This window comes from Callithrix jacchus, chromosome 12 (assembly GCF_049354715.1).
Source record: "Callithrix jacchus isolate 240 chromosome 12, calJac240_pri, whole genome shotgun sequence".
In the NCBI taxonomy this organism is placed as follows: domain Eukaryota; kingdom Metazoa; phylum Chordata; class Mammalia; order Primates; family Cebidae; genus Callithrix; species Callithrix jacchus.
In genome coordinates, this window is record NC_133513.1 from 70,712,607 (window position 1) to 70,725,427 (window position 12,821).

Here is a 12,821-nt window from a genome sequence, read left to right on the forward strand (position 1 = left end):
TACAAAAAAATTAAAAATTAGCCAGGCAAGGTGGTGCACACCTGTGGCTCTAGCTACTCTGGAGGCTAAGGAGAGTGGACTGCTTGAGCTCAGTGCTTCAGTATCAGGCTGGGCAATGCGGTGAAACCCCGTCTCTACAAAAAAAATTTTTTAAAATTAACCAAGCATGGTGGTACATGCCTACAGTCCCAGCTACTCCGGAGGCTGAGGTGAGAGGGTTGCTTGAGCCCAGGGTCGGGGGGAGGGCGTCGAGCCTGCAGTGAGCCATGTTTGTGCCACTGTACTCCAGCCTGGGTGACAGAATGAGACATTATCTCAAAAAGATAAAAAATAATGAAGTCAATAAAAAATGTAAAAAGGTACAGTAAAAATGCAGTATAAAAGATAAACAGTGATCCCCCTGTAAAGGGCACTTACCATGAATGGAGCTTGCAGGACTGGAAGCTGCTCTGAGTGAGTCACTGAGTGAGTGGTGAGTGAATGTGAAGGCCTAGGACGTTACTGTACACTACTGTACATCTTATAAATGCGGTACACTTAGGCTACACTAAATTTATCATTTATTTCTTTCTGCAGTAATAAATTAACTTTTAAAATAAAGAAATAAGCTGGGAATGGTGGCTCACCTCTGTAATCTCAGCACTTTGGGAGGCTGAGGCAGACGGATCACGTGAGGTAAAGAGTTTAAGACCAGCCTGACCAACATGGTGAAACCCCAACTCTACTAATCATGCAAAAATCAGCTGCATGTGGTGGCATGTGCCTGCATCTCAGCTACTCGGAAGGTTGAGGCAGGAGAATCGCTTGAACCTGGGAGGCAGAGGTTACAGTGAGCCGAGATGGTGCCATTGCACTCCTGCCTAGGCAACAAGAGCAAGACTCTATCTCAAAAAAAAAAAAAAAAAAAAAAGAAAGAAAGAAAGAAAAGAAAAGAAAAAGAAAAAATATTAACTTTCATATGCTATAATTTTTTACTTTATAAACTTTTTTTCTTCTTACAGCAGAACTGCCAGAAGAGACTTTATAAACATTTTTATTTTCTTAATGTTTTGACTGTTTTGTAATAATACTTAGTCTAAAGCACAAACACATTGTACACAAATATTTTTTCTTTATATCCTAATTCTATAAACTTGTTTCTATTAAAATTTTTAATTTTACTTATAAGATGCAAACACACATATTAGCTTAGGTCTGCAAGGGTCAGGATCATTAATATCACTGTCTCCACGTCCATATCTTGTCCCACTGGAAGGTCTTCAGGGACAATAGTCTGCATGGAGCTGTCATCTCCTATGATAATGATGCCTTCTTCTGGAATACCTCCTCAAGGACCTACCTCAGGCTGTTTTACAGTTAGCTTTTAAAAAAATAAAGTACAAGGGGTGCACTCTAAAATAATGAAAAAACTATAGTATAGTCAGTACATAAACTAGTAACAGTCATTTATTATCATTATCAAGTACGACATACTACACATCATTGTATGTGCTATGCTTCATAGGACTGCCAGTGCCGTAGGTTTGTTTACATTACCACAAATACATGAGTAATGCATTGTGCTATGACATTATTATTGGGTACCAGCCCCAACCCCATACTTGGGTGCCCTTAGTCCCAGTGGTGACAAGGGATTGAGAAAAGGAAATAAAGACAGAGACACAAGAGTAGAACTTGCAGCATGGGTCTAGGGGACCAATGCCAGCATGGGAACTGCATTGGCCCTCTGGTCTCCAAACACTTATTTATTTATTTAAAGATGGGGTTTCACCATGTTGGCCAGACTGGTCTCGAACTCCTGACCTCAAGTGATCTGCCCACCTTGGCCTCCCAAAGGGCTGGGATTACCGGCCCAAACACTTTTATTATATGCATAATCTCATTGATTTTATGGGCGAGGAAGAGGAGGGTGAAGGGGTGGGTAAGATAGCCCAGGGGAGAGCACTTGAGATCCTTCTAAGACATGCTAAACTAGTACTCTGAGTTGTTGTTGTTGTTGTTGTTTTTAATAGAGATGGGGTTTCTCCGTGTTGATCATCAGGCTGATCTCGAACTCCCTACCTCAGGTGATCCACCCACCTCAGCCTCCCAAAGTGTTGGGATTACAGATGTGAGCCACTAAGCCTGGCCTAGTACTCTGAGTTTACCTACAATTGTTATCAGGGTGCAGCGGATAAGGAGCTACCGGGTCTGACCACACCCAATGCATCAAGGGGCTTTTATCTCCTGAGCAAGAGGGCAAAGAGCAATTAAAATTACTCCATATTCCAAGAACCTAGGCAGAGCCTGAGGCATTCTGTGATTGCTGCCTTGTAAGGCTTTCCTCCTCCTTGCCAACTCCCATCTAGAATGACCCTCCCTGATCTTGTGAGCAGAGGTCGCCTCCCTTCTCAGAGATCTTGGCACAGACCCACTTTATGAGACCTTCATGTCATTTCCATGTTGAGAAGGCATTTGCGGGACCAGAGCAGTATTGCCCGTTCTGCAACCACCCTGGTGTTCCCTGGTGTCACTGCACTCTCGAATGGTCTTTATCTTAGGCCTCCTTTTGCCGCTTGATTTCTAATTAACTGCACCAATAATATAGTTAAGTTCGGTGTATAGACTTCAGTGTACTGTGAGCCAAGTAAGCTTATAATTATTTAGCTAGAATTAACATAGGTCTCCCCCTGGCCATCTTGACCCACAATTATAACAACTAGGACTTCACTAGGGCATAGGAACTTTACATCTCTGTTATGATCTTATGGGCTACTGTTAGTCCTTTATTCACTGAAGTCATTAGGCAGTGTGTGACTGTACATGGTTAAAGGAGACAGCAATCAGATTTTATAGCCTGGTCTTTTGTAACAAATTCACTCCTCCCTTTTCTAATTTATTTGTAAACATGATATAAAATATTAAAACATAATACAGGTGGCCCTCCAGATCCCTGGGTTCCATATCCATGCATTCAACCAACCACAGATCAAAAATATTTTGAAAAATCTGTATGTCTCTATTGAATATGTACACTTTTCTCGTCATTGTTTTGTATACATTCTAGCATAACAGCTACTTACATAGCATTTACATTGTATTAGGTATTATAAGTAACATATGGAGATGATTCAGTAAACGGAAGGATATGTGTAGTATGTAAATACTATGCCATCTATAAATACTATATCAGAGACTTGACCATGTATGGATTTTGGTATCCATAATTACTGTATCTGTGGGGTATCCTAGAACCAATCCCCCATGAGTACTGAGGGATAACTGTACTTAAAAAACAGACAAAGGACCTTATGAGTTATGCTCCCTGACATACAAAGGTTTTTATGGCTTGTCATAAAGATATTAAAACCTTGGTTTCAAATAATTTTTAGGGAATTATTTCTTTAAAAAGTGTGGTGAGTGTTTGCCCCACCAGGGAAATCCTAACATTTAGCTTAATCTTTCTGTGCAGTGTTCAGTTTTAAGCTACATGATTCTGGGATAAACAGAAATTAAAGTGTCATATTTTCAAAAGTTCACTCTTAGACGTCTCCTTCTTATCTATTTTTTTTTTTTAATAGAAATGAGGTTTCACCATGTTGGCCAGGCTGGTCTCGAACGCCTGACCTCAGGTGATCCACCCATCTCGGCCTCCCAAAGTGCTGGGATTACAGGCGTGAGCCACCACGCCCGGCCCCTTTCTATCTATTTTTGAAAATAATTTTAGAAGTTTTTCTGTGTTCAGACATAGACTCATGCCTCCTTATTAAAGGAAAAAAAAAGAAAAAAGAAGTTTTTCTGTGTAGGCTCCCTGCCCCTACACTTCCTACACTACCTCACTGTCCAATAAACACTTTTGCTATGTTTTGACACAGGAGTCAAGGTTGCTAAGAGACCACACCTGTGCTGAATGCACTTTGTTCTGGCAAGAGCAGAAAAGTGAGAAGCTGTGTTACCTACTACTACCTGGGATTAATTCAGGTGAGAAGTGGGTCTGTACTCACTCCTCATGCCTCACCGATTGTCTATCCCCCTCCTCACTTCTTATTTCAGTGTCTCTCTTACTCTTTTTGGAGAGAGTTGAAGGTACCCCTGGGAGCCACAGACTGAAGAAACACAAGGTGGAGTTTGAGGTTTCTGGAGGGAAGGAAAATCACTTTACAAATCCATGTAATATTTTTGCTCCTTGTTGCTGAAACACAGGCAAAAGGATTTGTTGCACGCAGGGAAAATTCTGGGTGTTTCTTTTGCTAATGATTGCTGATTGCTGTATACTTTGCAGCAAGTAATTCCCTTCTCTAGGAATGGAGCAATTAATTATAGAAATTAATCAAGATTGCTCAAAATGAGTACTCTGGCAGAGTACTCATCTCTTTTCCCTTCTCTCTTTCTCATTCTTTCTTAAAAGTTAACCTGCCTTTTTGATTTTGGGGTGAAATAGCAGATGAAATATTTTACTACCCAAATCTTGCCACCTTTTTGATATTGACGTTCATTTTGAGTTGACTATATATGGGGACCTTTGGTGTAAGGCTTTGAAAATTACTTATTTGCCTTTGCATTCCCTGTAAAAGGGATTAAAAATGTTTCTAAATGCCCTGCCTAACAGACAGTTGGTAAAATGTTCTGACAATGTGGAATGCAGACCACAAATTCCAGGTATTTTTTAAATCCTGTTTTATTAATACAGAAATGTGGAGGAAATTAAATGTTTGATGTCTTAGTAAGTGACCAAAACATGAGACAGGATCTTGAGGAAAGAAAAATACCATTTTTCAAAATCATTACCTGCCTTTTTTCATGTCTTCAAATTCTCACTTAATGGTAACATCAATAGTACAAGTTAGAGGAATAGCAGCTTCCCCATTGCCAATAAAAATGATTGAAATGACTGTAGATACTTCATAAATAAACTTAATACTGATAACATGAAAAGGGAATGGCCATTATGAAAATTCCTTGAGCTGTTTGTTTTAGAAAGAAAGGCAAGTTTGGCATAGAGAAAAGCCTGTGATTTTGACATAAAGTGGTCAAAATAAATGGGAGAAAAATATTTGCGTTTATTGGAGAGAAAAAAATTTTATGTCATTGATTGCTTGCTTACGAATAGGTATGGAATATTCCCTGGAAGACTTACCTTGGTCACTATCTCTCATAGTGGAAATCTTAGATTGAGCTGAAAGAATCAGTATTATAAATGTGTTCATTTGAGGATACTTTTCTCTTTTTTCCTAGGGAGCAGGAGTTTTCTGGATATGAATGGTAAAAACTGGATATTAATTTCTACTACTAATCCCAACAGCCTAGAAGATGAAATTGTGGGAAGACTTCTAAAAATTTTGTTTGTTATCTTTGTTGACTTAATGTCTATTATATATGTTGTGATAACTTCTTAGAAAGCTGCCTTCCTTTACTTTCCATATAAATTTCCAACTGAATTACAGTTAATAAAAATTTGTATTTTAAAAAGTTGAGTGACTCACATTTTATGACATTGCCAATTTATTCTAGAAGCCAACAGGGTACTGCAATACAAACAACACTGTGTATTGTTGAGATCTTTATGGTTTATGAAACATTCACATATACTGAAGTGGATTTTTTTCCCCAAAAACCAGCTATCCTACTGAGTCATAAAGCTTCTTGGTTTTTGGCCAGGCGTGGTGGCTCATATCTGTAATCCCAGCACTTTGAGAGGCCCAGGTCGGTGAATCCCTTGAGCCCATGAGTTTGAGACCAGCCTGAGCAACCCGAAGAAACCCTATCTCTACTAACACTAAAAATTAAACAAAATTGACAGGCATGGTGGTGCATGCCTGTAGTCCCAGACACTCACACTCGGATGCTGAGGTGGAAAAATCATGTGAGTCCAGGAAGTTGAGGTTGCAGTGAGCTGCGATTGAGCCACTATACTTCAGCCCGGGCGACAGAGTAAGACCCTGTCTCAAAGCAAAACAAAACAAAACAAAAAGAAACAAATTTTTTTAGGATGTTTACCTATGTTATATTTTATATAATTCTATTTTAACATACCAAGCTTAACATTCCAGTAGCATAATCTTTACATATGCTGTACCAATTTTCTCATACACATATTTTATCTGTTTGTAGGTGGATTGTTTTTCTTAACCCTGGGCAATTGAGTGACTTAGGAATGAACTTAGGAATGAAAATACTTAGACTTAGGAATGAAAATACTTAGAAAAGATTATTTTAGGAAAACAGAACTTACAAGGAAGGAGAGAAGGCAGAGTGTATCCTATGTTGATTTCCTATTTGAGACTAAATGCTCACTCTATGTCATTTAATGTAAGGCTTACAATAATCCTAGGTGGTACGTGCTTCTTGCCTCCATTTTACAGAAGAAACTGAATCTTGGAAGAATTGTGCCAGTTTGAGGCCAACACTAGGAAGTGTCTGGAACCATATCTGGAGCCTTCACAATCTGTAATATGTTGCCTCCAAAGGTAAATAATAACTATAAGACAAATGTGGTTAAAAATCAATCTGTAGAACTAACCTGTTTTTCTTACATTAATTCTTTATTCAAGCCCAGATTTCTGTATTTAATATTGCCCCATTTTCTTATTCCACATATACAATTTTTTTTATCAAGAAGAAAGATCAAGTTTACTTTTTTCTTATGTCCCACTCAAAATGGGTTCTCTTCCCCTGTGTTCTCCATTTCCTCTTTATCTCACAGTCAGTGTTAAAAGATAACTGTTGAACTTGTACTTTTTAAGCTTTTGAAAAACATATGACTCTCTGTCCTTTAGGCTTTTTGAGTTTTTACTTTGGACACACATGCTCAACAAAAACCTGTTTTCTTCTATGTGATAACTATTTTCTTTGATTTGGCCCAATCATTAATGCAAGTTTTCATAAGAGATCTGATTAAGTGTGAAAGGAATCTGGACCTTTGCGACATAGCCTTTAACCAGCTCTTACTTAACCAGTCAGCAGTGTTGTATATTTAACTACAAACCAAATAGAGTCAAAGTGAGCCTTAATTGAAAACAGTAGCAGAAAATCCTATTCTTCTCCTACACTGCATTATCAGACCCTACCTTTTGGGTATAAGGACCACCTCCTGTTGATGTGCTGTGTTTCTCCCCAAACTCCTATATTTGAGATTTGTTGGAACCTGTTATCAGGTTACTCCTATTTTCAGGCAGTTTCTTTTCTCTGAAAGCTTCCAGGCAGTAGACAATGTGGTTCAAATAATCTATTCTGAAGCCAGACTGCCTGGGTCACTTCCTATAGTTTGATGGCCCTATAACTCAGCTTCCTTACCTATGAGAGCTTTGCTCATAGGGTTGTAGAGAAAAATGAAATGAGATGACTGATGCAAAGCACTTAGTACAGTGTCTGGCATATGGGAAACTCTTAATCTATGATAGATCACTGTCATTATCCTCAGGTGGGAGCAAAAGTGATGTGGCTTCCTTCAAATTTACACTCTCCCTTACACTTAGAATGACCTTACATTAACCCATCACATTGGCTAGAGGAGGTGACTGTTCCACTGGAACCTAGGCATAGTTCCACTGGAGCTATAGATCTAAACTGGTTGACTTCCCAGGGCGTCTTTTGGTTATGCTATTTTGGGAGCTGGCAATTACAACTATGTATCATAATGTGACTTGAGACAAGAAAAGATACATGACAAACATCCATTTTCTTTTTCTTTTCTTTTTTTCTGAGACGGAGTTTCACTCTCGTTACCCAGGCTGGAGTGCAATGGCGCGACATCCGCCTCCTGGGTTCAGGCAATTCTCCTCCCTCAGCCTCCTGAGTAACTGGGATTACAGGCACACACCACCATGCCCAGCTAATTTTTTCTATTTTTAGTAGAGACGGGGTTTCACCATGTTAACCAGGATGGTCTCGATCTCTTGACCTCGTGATCCACCCGCCTCGGCCTCCCAAAGTGCTGGGATTACAGGCTTGAGCCACCGCGTCCGGCCCAAACATTCATTTTCAACATGTAATAAGAGTCTTTTTTTTTTTTTTTTTTTTAAGACGGGGTTTCACCATGTTGGTCAGGCTGGTCTTGAACTCCCAACCTCAGGTGATCCGCCCACCTTGGCCTGCAAAGTGCTTGGATTACAGGTGTGAGCCACCACACCTGGCCAAGTAATAAGAGTCTTAATATGCAAGTGTTGGGGCTTTATAATTGGCAATAGGTTATTTTTTTTCACTCTTAGAAAATATTCATTCAGTTCCATTTTGCCAGATTGTGCTGGTCAGCCAGGCCAAGTTGTAAACAAACAAGTTGTGTTATGAAGGGTATAGTGAGAGGTGATTCCAGAACTACTAGCAGTGGCAACTTCTGGGGGGAGCTTGTTAGGCATCCAGAATCCTAGTCGCCCTGAGACCTACTGAATTCAGAATCCACATTCTAACAAGATCCCCAGTGTTCCATACACACCTTATGAGAAGCCCTGGGCAGCTCACATGACTAACTGTTCCTGCCATCTTGTTGCTCTGGCTACTGAGCTATGTGACATTTGGACATGTTGCTTAATCTTTCTGGGTCTCATACTCCTCCTGCATTAAAATAAAGACAGACACACACAAAAAATGGCACAGATATGCTTTGCATATCATGTAGAAATCTGTGAATGTCAAATGATTTGGGCTAAAACTGACATGAAAATGCATGCCAGAAAAGAGTTATGTAAATCCAAGTCATTGTTTTTTTTTTTAAGACAGAGTTTAGCTCTTGTTACCCAGGCTGGAGTGCAATGGCACGATCTCGGCTCATTGCAACCTCCGCCTCCTGGGTTCAGGCAATTCTCCTGCCTCAGCCTCCTGAGTAGCTGGGATTACAGGCACGCGCCACCATGCCCAGCTAATTTTTTTTGTATTTTTAGTAGAGACGGGGTTTCACCATGTTGAACAGAATGGTCTCGATCACTTGACCTCATGATCCACCCACCTCGGCCTCCCAAAGTGCTGGGATTACAGGCTTGAGCCACAGTGCCCAGCAACATCAGGAAGACAAGAGTAGCTCTTTGAGGTAATGAATCCGTGACTGCCTTTGATAGAATTGGAAAAGGATTGTAACAATATCCATGGCAAATATGTATGTATACAGTATGGACTGGGTAACACAGAATTTCCTCCTGTGGATTTCTGTGATGTTTCATAGAACTTAATGTCTACCTGTGCTGTGATAATTAACCCTCCAACTGAACTGAATAGTGTTTCTTCACTTGCCACTAATAGATAGGCCATACCTGAGTACAGATATCTCTGCGCTATTAATTTCATAATCTCTTGGTATTAATTCAAGTGGAATTGCATCCTTCTTAGTGCTGTAATCCCTTGAAGAAATTATTCCGAATTAAGAAGAGAGGTCAGAAAATGCCTTTCAGAACCCTTGTTATTTATAAATAAATGTACTGTGCTGTATTTTGCGTACATTCTGAAACAACCTGTACAAGTATATGCGGTATTTCCATTTCATAGATGAGAAAATGCAGGTTCGGAGAAATTTAGTAAGATGCCCAGGTTCATACAGGACATCCTGACTGTGGTGATGCAGCTAGAAGGTGAGAGAGCCAAGACCCCCAACTCAAAACCATCTGCCTCTAGAATCCTGTTGCCAATGATTGAAACCATTCAGTGATTCTGCCTCATAACATGCCTGAGGAGTGCTTACCTCACTGCTTCCTCATTTGGAAGATGTGAGGTTTGAACTGTAATGAGGGCATCCCAATTCTAACTCAAGGATTCAATAGTGAAAATGCAACCTGTTAAGTCTATTCTAAATGTATCAGGAGATCATTTGCAAGGTCTTACTTTACAGATAACTCTTTCCTCTTTTCTAGGTCTTCAGTCTGTAATAAAATGGCATATGTATTCTCCAGTCATTAAGCTCCATTTTTTTTTGTGTTATTAAATATGAAGTCAGGCCTTGTAAATGGGAGTCTCAGATCATTGTTCTGTGTTCGGTACCCAAATAAATTAAAGCTGCACCCATAAAAATATTTTAATGTAATTTTTTGAATAATCAAAAAGTCTCAAATACTATTTTAAATAATTTATTTTCAAAGAACTTACAAGTATAGGTATAATTTGGAAACAATTTCCAATTGTTTGGGTTTTATAATGATACCTCTTGTGTGACCAGCACTCTTCAGTTTATGAAGCACTGAGTGACACATTAAGGGTTGTAGATGGGGTAACATTTGAGTGTCCACTTGAATATAATGACTTACAAGAAAAGTAAGCCAGAGAGCCGTTCCAGTAAGAATGAACAATTCCTTGATTTGCAGTGGAAGGAACATTAAAATCTAAAAAAAAAAGGAATGAATTCCTAAGTCTATTGCATAATTGGGATAAACTGTCTCTAGAGATGGGGGGGGCAAGGTTTGAGAGGGGATCTTAAATGTGTGGAGTTTGTATGACCACTTAGACCCAGGGTGTTGTTCTGGGCTGTTCTCTGCATGACTGTTTACTGATCTTACTGGGAGCTGTACCACTCACTGGGCAAACGCAGGGCAAGATGCTATGTAGGCCTGTCTATGATCAACAATGATCAGACTTATTTATAAACCCACAGGAAAGCCTCCTGAGGGCGATCTGCCATCTGACCTGAGACTAGGGTGAGGAAGGATTAGCGCTAAGGCATGGGAAGTCCTTGGTGGCCAACTAGGTTTCCAGTGTGAGCCAGGAGACTCATTTGGCCTTTTAGCCAGGAGGCAGCTACAGACTGTTCTCTGGACTCTTGTATAAGCTGCAATATCAAGTACAGAGCCTGCCCTTTTGGGTGTTGTATATGGAAGTTGATTATGACTTATACCAGGGAGATCATTTACCCAATAAATATGTATCAAGTACCCATAGCCTACTTGGCAGTGTTGTAGGTACAGGATATACTAGAGTACCAGGCAGGTGGGGCCCCTGTCCTTATGGAGCTGGTTTTCAGGGAGGAAGGCAGACAAGAAGTTGATAAACACATGAGAATTTCATCTGCTGTGGAGAAGATAAAACACAGCAAAGAGAGACCTTAGGTGGAGGAAGAATATTTTAGCTAGCAGAAGCTATGAACGTTTTCCTGAGAAAGCTATATTGGAACAGACTTGACTGGTGAGGAGCCTGCTAGGTGGAGGCGTGGAGGAAAAGTGAGGACTCAGATGCCAAGGAAAGCAGATACAAAGACCTTGGGAGCAGAACTCATTAAAGCATTAGTAAGCTGATATGGTTTGCCATTGCCCACCCAAATCTCACCTTGAATTGTAATAGTCCCAACATGTCAAAGGCAGGGCCAGGTGGGGATAATTGAATCATGGGGCCAGTTTCCTCCATACTAGTCTCATGATAGTGAACAAGTCACGCATGATCTGATGGTTTTATAAAGCACACACTCTCTTGCCTGCCACCAGGTAAGACATGACTTTGCTCTTCATTTGCCTTCCCTCGTGATTGTGAGACCTTCTCAGCCATGTGGAACTGTGAGTCAATTAAACCTCTTTTCTTTGTAAATTACCCAGTCTCAGGTATGTCTTTAATAGCATGGAACAGATTCTCACACTGCTAATAAAGACACTACAGAAGCCCAGTGTGACTACAGCTTAGTGAGTTGTGGGGAGCTAATTTTTCAGGATTGATAAAAATCAGCTTCTATATAACTTCTCTGACATTTATCCTGCAACATGGATGGTTAGGGAAAACTTCCAATGACAGAAGATAGAGCTTCTCTATGTATTGTTCTTTATTTTTCTTTGAGATGGAGTCTCGCTCCGTCACCCAGGCTGGAGTACAGTGATTCAATCCAGGCTCACTGTAACCTCTATCTCTCAGATTCAAGTGATTCTCCCTGCCTCAGTCTCCCGAGTAGCTGGACTTATAGGTGCACACCACCAAGCCCAGCTAATTTTTGTATTTTGAGTAGAGACAGGGTTTTGCCGTGTTGTCCAGGCTGGTCTCAAACTCCTGACCTCAGGTGATCTGCCCACCTCAGCCTCCCAAAGTGCTGGGATTACAGGTGTGAGCCATCGCGCCTGGCCCTATGTATTGTTCTGTGTCCTTTCTGGCAGCATATGTCACAATTTAAACAGTGAATCCTCTCTCTGAAGGTTGTGATTTTTCATGGTTATTCCAAGCTGATCTTGTCTGACCCCTAACTTGCCACAATATCAAGCAGCTCTGTTGCTCTACTAGATTAATTGAAAGGGTGTGTTTTTCTGACTTTTTTTTTTTTTTTTTTTTTAGATGAAGTCTCACTCTGTCATCAGGCAGAGTGCTGTGGCACGACCTCGGCTCACTGCAACCTCTGACTCCCTGGTTCAAGCAATTCTCCTGCCTTAGCCTCCTGAGTAGCTGGGACTACAGGCATGCACCACCATGCCCAGCTAATTTTTTAGCAAAGATGAGATTTCACCATGTTGGACAGGATGGTCTTAATCTCCTGACCTCGTGGTCCGCCCGCCTCAGCCTCCCAAAGTGCTGGGATTACAGGTGTGACCCACTGCACCTGGCCTTTCTGATATATTTTTAAAACCACAAGCAGAGCTAAAATTACATCTGGGTTTTTTTTTTTTTAGTAACAGCTTTATTGAGATATAATTCAGATATTATACAATTCAATTGACATATATGGATGTATAGAATCAATATTGTGAAAATGGCAATACTGCGAAAAGCAATCTACAAATTTAATGTAATTTTCATCAAAATACCACCATCATTCTTCACAGGACTAGAATAAACAACACTAAAATTCATATGGAACCAAAAAACAAGACCCCATAGTCAAAGACAGACTAAGCAAAAAGAAAAAATGTGGAGGCATCACATTACCTGACTTCAAACTATACTATAAGGCCATAGTC

At 40.2% G+C, this 12,821-nt stretch overlaps 1 protein-coding gene across 3 annotated transcripts in view; it reads left to right on the forward strand.

The window, feature by feature from the left end:
- MRLN (myoregulin) overlaps nucleotides 1–5,448 on the forward strand; it is a 46,515-nt gene extending 41,067 nt beyond the window's left edge. For 2 of the 3 annotated variants that reach the window (XM_054242213.2, XM_054242215.2), the window contains 2 exons: nucleotides 3,855–3,960; nucleotides 5,215–5,448. In XM_054242213.2, coding sequence (XP_054098188.1) covers nucleotides 3,855–3,960; nucleotides 5,215–5,375 — 267 coding nt within the window. In that variant the 3' untranslated portion in view covers nucleotides 5,376–5,448. The remainder of the gene's footprint in view (nucleotides 1–3,854; nucleotides 3,961–5,214) is intronic. The other variant, NM_001306221.1, reaches the window with a different exon arrangement.
- The last annotated feature ends 7,373 nt before the right edge of the window (nucleotides 5,449–12,821 follow it).